Source organism: Rhea pennata, chromosome 31 (genome assembly GCF_028389875.1).
Source record: "Rhea pennata isolate bPtePen1 chromosome 31, bPtePen1.pri, whole genome shotgun sequence".
In the NCBI taxonomy this organism is placed as follows: Eukaryota; Metazoa; Chordata; class Aves; order Rheiformes; family Rheidae; genus Rhea; species Rhea pennata.
Window position 1 is genome coordinate 2,356,180 of NC_084693.1, and position 16,216 is coordinate 2,372,395.

The following is a 16,216-nucleotide window of genomic DNA, read 5'->3' on the forward strand; positions in this document are numbered from 1 at the left end:
GTCAGCGCGGGGCTCGCGGCGGACTCACGGCCGCCAGGACAGCGGGGGGCCGGCCCGGCCCGCGCACGGGGCCCTGAGTCAGGCGCGCGTGACCGCGGCGCCGGGCCAGGCCGGGGGGGCCCCCGCGTTGGGGGCAAGGGGCCCGGGGCCGCGACGCCTTTTTTGGGGAAGAACGTGACTTTTTCTTTTGCAAAGGCCCCCAAGCGAGCTCCCGGAGAAACTCGGAGCTCCCAAGCGCCCGCTACCGCGGCTCCAGCCCAGGGCTGGAAGTAGTTAAGAGGGGGAGGGCGAGGAAGGGAGGGAGCCTGTGGGAGAAGCAGCACCCACGGGGGCCGCCTGGCCCAGCACCGCCAGTGCCAGGACCCCCCTGCGGCAGGGGACGCGAGGGAAGCTGCCCCCCACGCCGAGGGAAGCAAAGAGACAGAAAAGAGGAGACAGCTTTGGAAAGAAAAAAAAAAAAGGAGAAAATATTTTGTTGTAAAATCTCTGCTACATATAGTTATCTGCAACCTCTGTTACAACACGGAGCGCTCGGCCCCAAGGAGGAAGTCTGGCTCCCGGCCGCAGCGGCGGTACAATAAAATAACAGCCCTCCTCCTCCCCCCGCCTCGAAAAAAAATACAGTTAGCAGAAGGGGGAGCAACGGGAAGGAGCTGCTGCCCCCGGCTGCCGTCCCCCGAGTCTCCGCGGGGGCCCTGGTGACGGTGCACGGCCAGGGGGGTGGCGGACGCTGGGCCCCCTCCCGCGGCGCCAGTCCTCATCCTCCGGGACGAGCCGGGTCAGCATTTCCCGACGGGATCAGCACAGTCCGTCCTGGCCCTTTTTTCCTCCCCCCTAATCCGTGGGGGAATCCGAAATCGAGGGGCGTCAACAGCAGCGTCTCGGAGCGTCGGGCAGAGCTCCGCCGCCGGGGCTCGGCGCTGGTCCTCGGCGAGCTCCCAGGAGACTTAACACCGTGCCACTTTACAGAGCGGATCTCCTCTAAGCCAGAGGAAACTCCGCAGCCTGGCAGCCAGGGAAGCCGGTGACAGCGGCAACGCGGGGCACGAGGGATCGCCGTGGTCCAAGACGTGGTTATTGCTGGTGGCTCAGGTTCCCTGGGTTTAAAAAAAAAAAAAAAAAAAAAAAAAAAAAAAAAAAAAAAAAAAAAAAAAGAGGATGGATCCAGGGATAGCTGCAGACTCCCTCAGGGGAGGTTCCCAACTTCCCATATGTGAATTTGGAAGCAGCGTTTGAAACTTTGGAAAAAAGCTTCAAATCTTCATTTTCTACCAAAAGCAGGAGAAAACAGGGAAAAAAAGAAAGAAAAATCAAACTGCTCCGGGTGGGTGAAAACACTGCAGCCGTCCTAGGGCAGGAGGAGAGATTCCCAACAGACTTTCTCCAGAACAAAACTAGGTTTCCAAGGAAGATTCCTGTTCTTTTCCCCCCTTTGCAGTTGCACCAAGTTCCTTTCCGAGTCAAAACTCGGCAGCGAACGAGTTTTCCTGCTGAAATTCAAGCAAGTCCCGCCATCGCGGGGGAATCAGACTGTTCTTCCAGCCCCTCCACACCCTGAGGAGGGCGAGATTTGCCACAAGTTTTTCCATGGAGGAAGCCAGCAGATTCAGAGTCCAGGTTTACGAAGAAATCATTCTGTTCCCCGTCTTCCCTTGCTCTCCTCCATTTTGTGATTTGGCAACAGGGTCGTCGTATGGCAGGAGGAATTTCTTCAGGGGGACCGTGAATTTTAAGAGCCGTTGGGAGCATGTCCTGAAAAACGCAATTCCTCAGCAGGCCCCCGAAGGAACCGGGGGGGGCCTCTCTGTCAAGGGATCTCGGATGTCCAGCTCCGAAACGAAGGTGAGGAGGTCGACCTAGAAGTGGTAGAATTGCTTGGGAAGTGCAGGGCAGGTTTTCTTTCCCTCCCTCCTTCCCCTCAAGCTGACAAAAAGCCTGCTGAAACATTGGTCTATGGCAGCACAGAAACCATCAGCTGTAAAACTGATGCGTTGAGAACAAAGCTACATACGTAATATTTTTATGGCTCGTAACTACCCTGTCATTCACACGAACGACAGGGCCCCGAGGGAGTTTATAGGTCACACTGACAACAGAGGCCCATATTCATTGCACAGTTCACAAAGAGACGGGATCCAAAAAACAGTAACGCACCTGCACACACGGGAATCTCTAAATAAAACACCCCAGAAGGGAGATGCAGTAAAAAACCCTCCAGAGATGTCAAAGCTTCCTTTAAGGGGTGATTCCCAACCGGAAAGCCTGATCGCAAGGATTCTTACCCCAGCATCCTCCAGAATCGCGTCATACAGGGTTAAACACTTGGAAGAGTTTCTTCCAACACTTAAAAAGTTACAATGCTTTGTTTTGTGTTTGATACAAAAGAGTCACGGTATAGAAGACTAAAATAAAAACAGTAAAAGCCACTTTATGGATTTGGGGAGCTGCCTGTAATCCAGGCAGGAATCCCTCCTACCAACCCAGTGCGCAGAGCAAAAGCCGCTCACGAGCGGTCTGCAAACACCGGGGACTTCGGTCAGTGAGTGCAGCTGCACCCAAGTCCTGAAGCGTCCAGGCGAACAGTCCCCACTGCCAGTGCTGTACAGAGGAGGTGCCCACAGCCACAGCGTCCTCCTTCCGCGCGGGCCGTCCATCCTCCGGGCCTCTCGGGCAGAGTTTCGCCTCCAGAAGGTAGGAAGTGTTTAGAAAGTTCAGCAGTCTTTGAAAAAAAGACTTAGGTGTTTTCCTTTACACATAGGTATTATATATAGCTATATTTTTACTTTCCCTAGGGCTTATTTTATTCTGAAAAAGAAGGGAATATATTTAACTCTGGGAACTCTTCGTTGTTGTAGTTGGGTCCCTGGTCTCCCAGCATTGTCAGCATGTCCTGTGAAGGTAACAAGGATGCGGTTATTATCTGAGCTAGGGGGGTGCCTTGGAGATTTAGTTGCAGACAAGTTTGTCATACTAGGCGTTGTATACAAAGACAGTCCCTTTCCTCCTACGGGTGCACAGGGTTTGGTATCAAAGCTGTGGAGACTGGTGAATTTAAGCCATGAGCAGTGACCACACTGATCCCCTGAAGTCTGCCGTGTCTTGTGTCTCCTTGTGTCTCCAAGGAGAAGAGCAGCGGAGGGGAAGAGCAGTCTGCACGCTCAATGTGTCTGGAGATTTTTGTTTAAACTGGAGCTAGAGGGGTTAATTCAACCACAGCTGTTTGGCAACAGCACAGGGCCAGCACTTCGCCTGAGCTCAGAGCAGGACCTCCACACTGATCCTACGCTAAACCAAGACGCAAAGCAAGGCCAGACAAGGTCTCCGTCCTCTCCTCCCCAGACCCAGCTCCATCAGGTTATTCACAAGTTTGAGACCTCGCTGGCTATTACCAACTCTAAAGACAAGCTCCTGGCGTTTCAGTCTACTGCCCACACTTGGGAACTGAAGCCCACAAGGGTCCTCTCGCTCGGGAGGTTAAAAAAAGCACCGTCTTACTGAGAAGACCTCAGGCTGGCTCGGCTGCGGCTGCGGCACGTGCTGCTCCCCGGAGGCCGGGCCGTGGTGCTGTCCTTGCCACTGCGGCCACATCCCCACGCCTTCGGCCGCGCGCGTCTGGAAGGGGGCAGGGGTCTGCGCCGTCTCCGTGGCTGTTCGACAGGGAACAAGTCGGCAAACGTTTCCTAGCTCAGGCTGTGGTTTCTACAGTCCTTTAAGGGGACGGGATCTACCCCCCTGGGAAAAGCCACTAACTCTCACACAGTAAGACATTTGTGAATACCCATCTACAGGGTCGAATGACAAACGCAGAGAAAACCCACCGGGGTTTTGTTCCTTCCTCACTCCAACCAGCCTGCAAATTGTTTGAAACATCTGCTCTGGAACCCCACACTGAGAGTGCAGATAAAGCTGAAAAGGGCAGCGCTAGCTGGGACAAGCAGGGATTTAGCTGCACACACAGCACTTGGCCGTTCACAGCTTCCACAGCAACCCCTAGAGATTCAGCCTCAGAGCAAGGTGCGTGACTCCAAGCTTCCCTCTACGGGGACTCTGTCATCACCCCATCAACTTCCGCAGCACCCCAAGCCACACTCACTGAAGCCTGTGCCGCGGCCAGCAAGGTTTGGATAAGCAGGCCCGCTGGGGGAAGCTGTAGATCCAGGGGCTGCCATAGGACTGAAGGAGGATGGCGTGCTTTGGAAAGTTCCCAGACCAAACGAAGGGGGCCGAGTCTTCACTGTCTGGGATGTCACTTGCTGTAAGACAGAAGGAAAGGTGAGAGGAAGAAGAGAGATGCATTTATTCTGACCTTCAGACCCAGGGCGGTAATTGCTGGACTGTGCCAACTTTGCAGCTAGGTAACTTGTCTCCAAACAAGACAGCACACAGACAGGGTCATCTCCCACCCTTGCTGATCCACCCTAAACCCTCTGCAGAAGAGCTGCTCAGCGCGAGGTGCTCATCCTCGCCTGTATGGGCAGCACCTAGCACAACAGCACCTCACATGAAGTGGGAGGAAGGAGAGAAAAGGTCCTAGAGCACTTCAAACACTCGGAGCAACAAGCATGTTCTGTCTCTGACCTGTTCCTCCTCTAGCCTCTCCACTGAGAGTATTAAAACCAGCAGCTACCACGGACCCTGTTGCAGAGGGGAGATGTCTTCCCTCAAGAGCACAGAGCAGCCGTGCTGGCGTTTCACCTCTTCATTCACTTCTCAACATGAGCGGTCAGAGGCGCTCAACACACAGCACTCCTCCGTCACTAGCAAGCGAGACCTCGTTCCAGCAGGAGGGGTCTGTAACGCACTGGGGGCTCTGGGCCTGCACCGAGAGTTCGGACGTTGCTACCTGAGGTGTGAACGCTGGCCGCGTCCCTGGAGCCCAGTTGGTTCCGCTGACCTGGGCGGGGTTGGAGTGGCGCGAAATCTGTGCTAAGATCCGGCCCGCGGATGCAGGCTGCTGCTGGATAATGTTCACAGGAGGTACCATGCTGCTGCTCCTGGAAGAGGGGAGAGGCATTCTCAGAAGGACGCTAGGTAGCACGTCACAGGACAAGGAGGCACAAACACCATCTGTGCAGGTTACTAGGGGAGGGAAAACGAGCCCACATGTGCAGGGTAAGTTTGTTCCCGTGCCAGAACCCATCCTGCTGCCCTACTATGGGCACAACCAGCAGGAGCTGCTGGGTTTGTGGGCAAAGCTACACACCCAGCTCAGCTGCTGGGCTAGGATCCAAGCAATGTTGCACAGGCACAGACCATGTGGGAGCACATTTATGGACAATCACTGTCAGGCAGAGAGGGGCTGGGAACCCTCAGCGCTTGCAGAAGGAGGCATTGAGAGACCAACAACTACTACAGGGCAAGATACAACTCAAAGTACTTGAAGTCTCACCTAAAGTTCTCTGCAGGTCGTGTGGGGGTGAAAGCATTTCCCTGCTGAAAGAGGGTTTGGTTGGCAGGCACTGTGCTGGCAGGAATGGCTTTGTTCTGGTCTGTGGAGAGAGGGAGGTTCAGGTTAGAGCTGAGACGGTCTCAGCATCGGGAGCAGGGACAGAACTAGTTAGCAAGAGACGTGCTCGCGTGAAGGGAGAATGTTTTGAGCCAAACCATCAAGCACGACTGTTCCTTATCCAGACATGGACTCCAGATGGTTTTGTAAAATGCTGTTTAATTTGATTTCCCCTCCATTTTCTAATAAACTTTGCATTAAGGTCCTTTGGGGTTAGCTGTGCTCAGACTAGGAGCACAGAGAACTACTCTCTAGGGACAAACAGGAAGGATCAGACTAGGGCAGACAAGCCGACACAGAACAAGAGACATCCTATCACCCACCCTCTCCCCACACCTTTCCTGCACAATATTGTTTTCAGGGAGATTTGCTGCCACTACAACGTATCAGTGTGTAGTCAGGCACCCTCCACACGGTGTCAAAAAAAAAAAAAAAAATCACTACTATTCTGCAAGACCTGGGCTGCCACAATGCAGAAACCAGCCTCTACACCCAAGAGCTGCTCCGAGTGACTTGGGAAGAACAGAAGAGCACTTGGACCGAAACACAAGTCAAATGAACGTGGAACACTCCCTGAGTGTGTCTCACAGGCCAGTGCTCCCTACCTGTATTGATACTGCTGTAGATTTCGCTGAACCTTGGGTCCCTCTCCTGATTAAACAGGCTCTCTGCCTTCTCCAACGGCTTGCTGTGCTCTGGGCCAGCAGCAGTCACAGGCTGAACAGGAACCTGTGAGCAGGTATAAATACGAGCAGTCAGTACATCAAGTGCAAAGGAACTCAGCCATCTCCCAACCAGTGCAGAGAACAGCTGAGGGCGTTTGAAGGCTGGGGCCCTGCACAGAGGCAGATCAGAATCGAGCACAGATCCAGCAAAACCCATGCCAGATCACTTTCCTATCCAAATTCTCACCACCCTCAAGTCAATCTTGGGTGGCCACCTTTAAATCCCCAACAAAAGGTGATTCAAACAACATAGGACAACAAAAGCAACGAGTGGCCAGAACCCCTGTTGATTTACCTGTGAGTGGTCGTAGGCAGATAGGCTCTCTCTTCCTGGGACCACTTCCAGCTCTGTCTGTTGCGTCGGCTGCTGCTGCTGCCTAAAATAGAAAGTGGCTGTAATAGGAGAACAGCGCCTGCTAAAATGATTGCCAGGGGAACAGATACTCTGTGGTTACACCAATGATTTATTAGCCCAAGGGGAGTTCATTGCTGTGGAGGGGAAAGCTGGGGTAGGAAGGCTACTTGGCAGGAGGGCAGAACCAGCGAGAGGGGCAGGGTAAAAGGAGTGGGGCACCTCCTGACCTTGAGGGCAGCTGTGCTGTGCCCATCTCCAGGGGAAGACTGACGCTCTGCCCCAGCTGGGGCCTCTGCATTGAGTTCGACAAGGCAGGCCGAGATTCCTGGCTTGAATTCCTTAAAAAAATAAAATAAAATAAAGGCAGAGAGAGAGAGAAGAGAAAAAAAATATTTAAAAGTGACAAAGAAAAGCAAACAGTTGGCTGCTGAATGCAAGAGAATGCACCTGTCTCAAACAAGACTGGAAGCTTTTTTTTTTTTGCAAAACCTGTTCAAGTGAAGGATCTTTCCAGTTTCCATGGTCTCTGAAAGGGGAACATGGCCAGTTCTGCAGCAGCCTTAAAGCACAAGAACAGCTTGAGGGGCCTAAAAACCCCTAAAGTTTCCATTTAGCTCTATGCCAGACACTCCAGAGTTGGAGCCTGCAAAGACCACCAGCAGTTTAGGTTTTTAAGCCCAAGATGGTGGTGGAATTCTTTATGCTCTTCTGTCTATAGTCAGTTAAAAAACCATCCCCTCCTACCCCACAAGAAAGGGATGGAAATCTAGCATTTTCCTCAACAGTTGTTTTGCACGCTGCTGCTTTTGAAGGAGGACCTGATCTCATGGATGAAACCACTTAATACAGATAATCTAGCAAAGATGCACATAGATAAACTGCATCTCAAGCACAATCAGGCACAGATTGCTGCTTATCTGGTCTGAATTTGCGCAGTGCGTTCAGAAGCTGTAGTATGGATGTGGGAATGGATGTACGTGGAATGAATGAGTTCAAAGAGATAGCTCTAACACCAGGACAGGAATTTCAGTCTGCGTCAGATCTGCATCAGATCTCAGCCCTGCACTCAGACCATAGCTCTTTAGAGCCAAAGGTATTGAGTTGTCATTGCTCAAATGTTAATGCTTTCCATCAGAAAGCACCTTGCTTGTTAGGGGAAGGCAAGAAGTGCTACCTGCCCTCTAGGACCTTTCTTCACAAGAAAAATTAAAAAAAAAAAAAAAAAAAAAAAATCCTGATCTTTCGCCTGCCCATTGGCACAAGCAATCAAGCCTTCTGTTTGTCTGGCTGGAGAGACTCCATTTGCTGCTCCCACCAGCCCTGCAGTTTTGGAACACATATAGGAACATTTCTCCTTTACTTTGATTTCTGCTCTACTGTGAAGAGCCTGGAGCTCACTCATGGAAAGACAGAGCAGCTATGAGCACTCCCAAAGGAAATGCAGCTGTAGAGCAATGTGCACTACCAACCCACTAGAACAGTCAAGAGAGGGAAGAGAAGAAAGCAGCAGTGAGAGCAGTCTCCCCAAAGCATCACTCAGGAGCTGGTTTCTGAGGACAAACTACAGCAGCAGGGAAAAATAAGTGTTTGCTTTCTGCCATGAACTGTGGACAATCCTGCTCACATGAAAAGCCACACTCTGGACCAGCTGCCCTCCTGGATTGTCAACAGAAGTCCAAGAGTGACATTCAGATGTGGACTTTACTATTATTAGTTCTGAATGCAAATTCAGAGACAGGTTACTGGAGCAAGTTTCCAGAGTTAATCAAAGCACTGCTGGAGCTGAACTTTGGCAGCTTGCTAAGCCAGACAACCAAGACTGCCAAAGGAATTAAATTTCTTGCACTTTACAGTCCTACAGTGCCTGCCACAGCCCAGGAAAAGAATGCTCAGGGGACTTAGTAATTTCTCCAGGGCCTACGCAAATTGATGGGAAGCTTGGTGAGGGGGAAAGGCCAAAGCTCCCCCGCAATTCCGTGTTCTTGGTTACTCTGGGACAAGACCCATCTGGTTCACGTGCTATCACTGGTGGTTGGCAAGTCATTTCACTGTACATACTTGACATTGGTGTTGGTACAGATGATGTACTCAATTTCATCCGAGTAGGGGTTCTGGAAGGTAAAGGAGCTGGTTCGCATCCAGAGCCATTCCCGGTTTTTGGATCGGAATCGGAACATGACTGACAGAACCTGGCCTTTTAACTTCACCACCTAAAAAAACGTAATGCCATCAGTAGTACCTGACAAAAGAAGGCACTGAAGAGCAACTTTCTTCTGAGCACAAGCCACCCCCCGCTAGAAGCCCATGATGGCCCTTTGCCTCAAAGTCTACAAGACCATATCTTGATTTTCCCCAACTAAATGGCACTGCCACTACTCCTTTACAGGATCTCGATTCCAGAATGATATGGTAGGAGAACCTAATAGCCCCTTTTTGGCTTCCACTTTCCTTATCTCTTTGCACTGGTGAGATGTATGAAAAACCTCCAGCAAATGATGCGCTGTTGCTTCTGGTGCCAGCTATTTGGACAAATGGATATGAGCAGCTACTTTTTGGAGTCATGAAAGCACATGGGCAGTCTTACCTGCCCTGCCACAAGTCCAACGCCCTCAGAAATAAGAGTAACCACAACAGGGCAAGCAAACCACATCCATTTCGAGTTCTGCGGCACTGGGCTGGGCCCTAGAGATGAACCAGTGTTTCAGCCACAGAAGCATGGCATTCAAGTAGGCACTTTGTAGCCATGTCTCTGGCCCTAAAAGCAGACTGGACTAGCAGCCAGAAGATGAATTCAAGAGTTAGACATCAGATGCTTCTGGTTTGTTTTGCATGTTTACAATTACGTGACTAGATCTGTAACTATTTGCCTTTTGGCAAAGAATAAACATCTAAGGTTTATTATTCTCTTGGTTTTCCAGTTAGTTTCATTGCTTTGCAAGCACCAGACACATTGCAATTTGAATATCACACTGCATGCCAAGAGGTAGTTAAAATGCTTTACCTGCTGAAAGCTGTCTCGCAAAAGCTGTTGGTCTTCTGGGTGGCAGAAATCTACAATGTCCTTCCCCAGAAGCTCCTAATTTTAAAGGAATTGGGAGGGAGATCGAGTCAGTTTTCGTTCAGCCAGTAGACTCCCCGTTTCACAACTGCCCCATTGATTCCACTTTGGGCAGGCGGTTACTGCTCTCCCACAGCACTCTCCCCACTCCCAATCACCGTGACACAAAGCGAGTGCGGGAATTGGTGTGCTGTATTTTAACAGAAGCACAACAGCAGTTGACTGGTGTTTGATCTCTAACTCAAGTGAAGGCAAAAAATACCTTAATTGACATTAGACATAACCCAGAGCCACCCACCTTTCCCCATGATGAAAGCACTTAGAAAAGCAAATGAAAGAGCAACTGGTGGAAGAGAAACATCTGGCTTAGTCCCTGGCATGGTTTTATCAGATCTGTTAGACAAGCAGAACAACGATGTGCAAAGGAGGGAGGAGGGAAAAGCCTGTTCAAACTAGTTCTTTCTTAGAAGGCTCCCAGTGTTTTCTCACCTGCGGCTGGTAGCCAACAGTAGCCACACAGCGGTGATCTATGAAGGTGAAAATGCCTTCAGTGTTGTGCCGAGAGATGAACTCCGTTGGCTGACAAACATTGTTCATGTCTGTGCAGTTGGGCGAGCTAGTGACCTGCAAGGCCAGACAGATGCAGTATTAGCAGATCCTGCAAGAGCTGCTTTCTCCTGGCCAACAGTTCCAGGAAGCCCTGCAGCTGGATTTGTGGCAATCGGGGAACACCTTCAGGCAGAAAGGTTAAACTGTGGACTTTTAGGACAAGGCAAGGTTGTACAATCAAAAAGTGCTACACACCTGGAGTCTGCCAATAGCCACAAGGCAAAACTTGCTGCCCTGGCCAGCGTCCGGGTCATCATCAGGCAATGAAACACCTGAGAGTGGAGTGCCAAAGAATTCCAGTAAGGTCAAAACAAAACAAACAAACAAAAAAAAGATTTCAGAGAAAATAAAAAGCATATAGCTCTGACTTCAGCACATCTCTCCACTCTGTTTTGTAATCCAATATTCTTTTCCAAGCAAGGACTTGGTAAATCAAATTGCCTCCCACTCCCTTTTTTTCCCCGGAAGGGAAGAGCTCTATCACTTTCAGCACTAGCTGGCAAATTAGACAGTGTAGTGTTTTCATCCTCCACAGTGGACACTGCTCAAAGACAGGGATCATGCCTCTGAACCACTGAAACATCCTATCTCTTAATTAACCTTCTGAAACACAGATCTCTGATCCAGCACCTGAAAAAAAATTTAGTTCAATCCTAAAATGAGAAAAGATGCTAGATATATTTGGAAAGCATTTACTAGCACATCAGTGCAGAGAATGGACAACTTCAGACAATATCTTCTTAGGAAGCTGCCACGATTGAACATTTCTGCTAACCAGAGTAAGTCATTACCTGCAGGAGGCCAGGCTTTTATGTAACCCGTGCAGTGCACCACGACGTAGTGAGGTTCACCATCTTTTGCTGCACCTAAGCCATTCCTTGGGAGAGAGAAAAAGTTCCAATTCTTCTTTCTTTACCCTGAAGACATTCTGTAGAAGCTTTTAAAAACACAAATAGGAAACACCCTACCTGAACCTGCTTGACCTTACCCCAATTTAGTATAAAGCACAAAGACTTGGCATAAATTCAAGAAGTCAAAGGATACCATAGGTTGGAACCTCTCTCATTTTCAAATTAAAACAAGGACAAAGTACAGTAGGGCCCAAGAGCAACAATTTGAAGAACATTTGGTTTTAATTAACTTAAAATCCAAGTCTGGAATAAAGAAAGGATTCAAAATAAGTATTATCTTCCCCATTACAGTGGTACTACGGTTCCTCTACCAGCAGCTCCATCTAAACTCTATGTATTATGCTAGCCCACCCTGCACACTCTCTCTATAGTGTGTTCCCACCACTCTGATGACGGAGCCGTAGCTCCTTTTGCTCCTAGCAACACAGAAGGTTTGCGTGTAACCTTTGTATGATTTACCTGCAGCGATTCCGCATATAGCTGAGACGATTTACAGAGACTGGATCCACTGAACTGTTGCCACACCTGTACGAGAATTAGAAGGAAAAAGGCTTTTTATCCTTGTTTATCAAGGTCAAAACAACATGTAAGTCTTAAATGAGAGAGGAAGCACTCTGTAAACTGGGATGAAGCTTTGAACCTCCATCACACAAGTGAAAAGTACTCATTCTACAAACTTCAATAAAGGAGGTGACATATGGGGTCAAAGTAAATCATCAGTCCTACTTGAAACTGTCTTGAGAGCTACTTTACACAGGGCAAAGAAAGTCTCAAGAACTGGTTGCTCACTCTGCGTGGAAAACTTCATTATATTATATATATTGTTTCGCTCATGTTGTATCACGAGCAAAATCAGAGCTGAAACACAAGCATAAAGGGGTCAGCTAGAAGTTCAGCTCCAGGCTCAAATAAGATTTCCCTGAGGGCTCTCTCCGTTACCTCATTCGGCAGATGAAAGACCTTCGTGAACCCATGCACATCCTCATGGACTGTTGGCCTTCCTTCTTGACAGTCCCCGTCTTTAAATCTAAAATGCGACCTAAATAAAGAAGAAAAAGCAAGGTGCTGCTGCAGTTTTTCAAATCCTTTCACCAACTTAAGCATTAGGTATCATACTAGGAAACTAGTAAGCTATAAGCATCACCAGTGGTAGCTTTAGATGCATTCTCGGGGGGGGGGGGGAGGGGATTGCTGCAGGAGCCTTGTTAGAAAGGCACCAGGGTTTAGTTCCTTCTACAAATGGAGATTTTTAATCCAATCAGGTCCTTTGCCAGCTTCTGCACTGCTCATCCTCTACTCCTTTCCCAGGCTGCTTTACCTGTCAGCGCGTTCTCCGACGTGGAAAGCTGCTCCCTCAGTTTGCCCACATCATCTGGGTGTACCTGGTCGTACAAGGTGCTGCCAAACCATTCAGACTGGGGCTGGTTCAAGACAGGAGTCACGGAATCGGAGACATACACCACCCTCCCAGTCTCACAGGACACTATGAACAGAAAGCCGTCGGCTGCCTCTAGGATCAAGTGTTTGAGTTCCTGCATACAGGACAGACGGACACGCTCTTACTCCAGTGCTAAGCAGGCAACATCCTCTAAACCAACCCTGAGGGCCTCTCTTCCCTACCCACAATTTAATTCCCCCGTGACTGCAGTATTTCCCCTAAATCAACATCAAGCCAAGACCTGGTCAGTGAGAAAGGAGGGTTTGTAGGTGCCATCAGTGGAGGTATTGCCTGTGCCACGCAGCGACTTCATGTGAGAGACAGCCATGCGCAGAATAGTGAGCTTGTCCGGTTTACGGGCCAGGGCACTGCAGGTGGGCACCATATCTGACAGCTCTGTGATGTAGGCAGTCATCTTGTTCCTTCGCCTGCGCTCGATCTCGCTGTGATTTTCCCTGCAAAAGGCCGAGGAGGAAGAGGAGGAAGATGAAATTACCAACCAGCCGGAAGGCTCAGCATTTTCCCCAGGTCAACGCTTCCACAAGGCCAGAGCGCAAAACACAGAGATGCATCAGGATCATTAGGAGTTAGAAGGGCCACAAAAGCCTCGCATGCTGGGCGTGCACAAAGGAACACAGGAACAAGTGCAAGGAGGAGAGGCTACAGCTGGACCTTCTTTGCTGTGGACAAGAGAGCCTTGCTTTAAATCACACTGGTTCCCTGGTGTCTCCAGTGAGCTAGGCTAAGCTACCTTAACAGAGAGAGAAGCTTCCCCATCAGTTCCACAACACTGCAGCAAGGCAAAGGGTTTCTTCCCTCACCACAGGCTCCACTCTCAAGGTTGGATTCACCTTACTTTGCTGCTGAAATTTATTTTTCAGCAGCCAGGCACTATTGGCACTCTCTGGAAATACAGACAGGCTATGAGGTCTCATCCCACCCACTGCTTACCTGAGGATGAAACAAAATCACCCCACTGCTCGCACCTATGGGTCTCTATACAATTATGCAAGGAGAGCAGGATTACAGTTATGATTTAAACACCTAAATTACAAACAGGTGAGTCCCACCTTGCTGAGATTTTATGAAGATATTTCTCTGATACACTGAAAGCCTTTCACTGCATCACAGCAGGAGGGAAAAGCTTTAGAACAGATATACACTTGATTTCTGCACAGGTCAAAGCCAGTATGGACAGCACTCTCTGTCAAGTAAATGCCCAGGCGGTGTGCAGAGATCTCCAGAGAGTTATTAGGACAAGCGCTGCCGATTTCCTTATCCTTAAAGATTCTTCAGAGCCTTACGTAAGTCTGCTCACAAGGCACATTTCCCATCAGCCTCTGGAGGTCAGAACATAACCTGTTTATACTTGGCTCTTTTTATCCGGCATGCACAGTTTAATTGGGTTACTAAGACAGATTTTTTCAGAACAGGACTTAAAAGCCAGGTTTCCTATACAAAAGGATGCATCAGATGCAAAGAAGCACACAATAGGAAATGAAATGAGAGATGTAAGTGTGGGAAGGAACACAGACAAGTGAACCAAACAGGAGAACTAGAAGTGGAACGTTTATCACTACCAGGTGTGTGCAGATATTAAATGACCTTGCTCCTTGCCGCAAGAAACTGATACTCAGAAAAAGTAGTGCTTCAAAAACACACTCACCTTTAATTCAGTTCTCCCAAACTCACGTGCCCCAGTGGGAGAATTAAGCTACCCTCACTAGAATGGGTAATGGGAAACCACCAGGCATTATACTTGCCTCATTGCCAAACAGTCTTTATAATAGGCTTTTGCGTGATAGCAACAACAGTCTATTGGGGACAGACGGAAAGGGTTGCTACTTCATTGGAGGATAAACTCTTGAAAAGCACTGCTGTTTACTGTATTCGCAGGCCCCACCTCTAGGGTTTCCTTATCTGCTCAAATATTTAAGCTATGCAATACTGCAGTTAGGAAAGGCCATGCTTTGGGGGTTTTCTGTTTGCTTTTATACCAGCCAGCAAGCAATAAACTGGCCAGAATTGTGACGGTCTGAGCACCCCAGACAATCTTTTTAGTCCTGTTCCTTGCTTAAGGATGAATCTAGGGCAGAACAGAAAGTTGTACTGTCCAAAGAAGTCACAGGGTAAGTTTGCAAGATGGCAAGCCACAAAACAAGCCATTCTTCACGAATAACTAACCCAGTAATGAGCTGCGGGTCACAAGCGAAAGAAACCTTGAAGGCTACTTAAGCCCTTTTTAAGTTTGCAGTTTGAAAATGGGAAAGGGCACGCTTAGCGCTGGTGTTTTTCTACTAGAGGGCTACAATCCTGACAGCACACTATCTCAACCACCTGCCACTGTGCACACCCGTTCACGGGCTACATTTCACTGCTCGAACTAGCCATCGGCCTGTATTAATGGTATAGTATTCAAGATGACTGCTTTGGTCATTTCAGTATGAGCCACAGGTCCCTAAGGAATTACAAACAAGAAATTAAGAAAAGAACCTGTTTTCAAGTAAGCCTAATTTGCTATATTGGGTAGGACATTTTCCTCCCTATAAAGTTTAAGGGATCATGAAATTAAGTGGTAGAAAAACCTGAACTAATATAGGTTTTGGGTTTTTTTTTTAATAGGAGGACAGGATTCTCGTGAAAAAACCTTACCAAAGCAAAAACAGGGCATTTGGCATGTTGATCAAGACAAGAGAAATTGTATTTAGCACAGGTTAGCAAAGCTACAGTCCTCAGTGAAAGCAATGCCCAAACCATGCTCTACCCTGCAGTCTTCAACAAACAAATCCCTTTGTAAGAATGTCTTTGGGGAATACTAAATGCCTTTCCCCTCCCAGTTCCGATTACACAGCAATTTCCAGAAGTCTGTTCAGTTTTAAGTCCTCTACTACAGCAGATGGGGGAAGAGAGGGTGGGGGGGGGAAAGAGAAGGGATGCCTAGAGAAACATTAAGGAAAGGAAATACTCTGCTTGTCCATGCTTGAAATCTCCATTCTCCTACCTGGCAAGTCTCTCCTTATCCGCTGAACTCTGTTCATCATCAGACCTAAAAATAAAATCAGCGATCTAAGCTAAAATGGAAAAAGTTTAAAGAAATGAAAAATGGGAAGATGTACTAGGAAACCCAGCCTACAGACATGTCTGTTTTGCAGAGAAGCAATTCCATAAAACAAAGCAGTCATTAGTTTGCAACATTACACATTAAACTGACACCTATCTATGTAATTTCAAAGTATCAAGATGCTTATTAACATTATAAAATAAGGAAGAGGTGGCTTTGTTTTACATATAGAATAATCGAGGTGCAGATTCTGTGCAAAAATAGAAGGTTAATGGCAGAACTAGGTAGAGAGTCCCAGTCACATTAAGCTACTCTTTCTTTAAAGAAAAAAAAATCTGTTTAATAGTGTTAATAGATCAAAAAAAGTAGATTAAAACCCCCAAATCCACGAATAGTGTAAGATTCACAGCTAGCAGTACACATTTCCATAACACTGCTGCATAAACATCACTTAAGACACCACAGTTGAGATGGCTACACGACAAAGAACACACAGAGAGGTTACGTACATCGTCTATAAAGGCACACAGATCCCCCTGTGAACCTGTAGGTA

At 48.4% G+C, this 16,216-nt stretch overlaps 1 protein-coding gene across 5 annotated transcripts in view; it reads right to left on the reverse strand.

Moving 5' to 3' along the window:
* Nucleotides 1-1,136: 1,136 nt before the first annotated feature.
* The window catches only part of ARNT (aryl hydrocarbon receptor nuclear translocator), a 28,552-nt gene continuing 13,472 nt past the window's right edge, over nt 1,137-16,216 (reverse strand). The window contains exons 5-23 of one of the 5 annotated variants that reach the window (XR_009960994.1): nt 15,604-15,648; nt 12,844-13,057; nt 12,483-12,696; nt 12,104-12,203; nt 11,624-11,689; nt 11,045-11,130; nt 10,449-10,525; nt 10,134-10,268; nt 9,588-9,662; nt 8,645-8,796; nt 6,814-6,924; nt 6,527-6,608; nt 6,112-6,235; nt 5,390-5,489; nt 4,844-4,994; nt 4,094-4,253; nt 3,496-3,647; nt 2,283-2,890; nt 1,137-1,856 (exon numbers count right to left, since the gene is read on the reverse strand). Coding sequence is in view for 4 of the 5 variants with exons in the window: in XM_062597649.1 (XP_062453633.1) it covers nt 2,801-2,890; nt 3,496-3,647; nt 4,094-4,253; nt 4,844-4,994; nt 5,390-5,489; nt 6,112-6,235; nt 6,527-6,608; nt 6,814-6,924; nt 8,645-8,796; nt 9,588-9,662; nt 10,134-10,268; nt 10,449-10,525; nt 11,045-11,130; nt 11,624-11,689; nt 12,104-12,203; nt 12,483-12,696; nt 12,844-13,057; nt 15,604-15,648 (2,134 nt within the window). In the remaining variant the exon portion in view is untranslated. Of the gene's footprint in view, nt 2,891-3,487; nt 3,648-4,093; nt 4,254-4,843; nt 4,995-5,389; nt 5,490-6,111; nt 6,236-6,526; nt 6,609-6,813; nt 6,925-8,644; nt 8,797-9,587; nt 9,663-10,133; nt 10,269-10,448; nt 10,526-11,044; nt 11,131-11,623; nt 11,690-12,103; nt 12,204-12,482; nt 12,697-12,843; nt 13,058-15,603; nt 15,649-16,216 lie in introns of all 5 variants that reach the window. The other 4 variants (XM_062597650.1, XM_062597649.1, XM_062597653.1 and 1 more) reach the window with 4 other exon arrangements.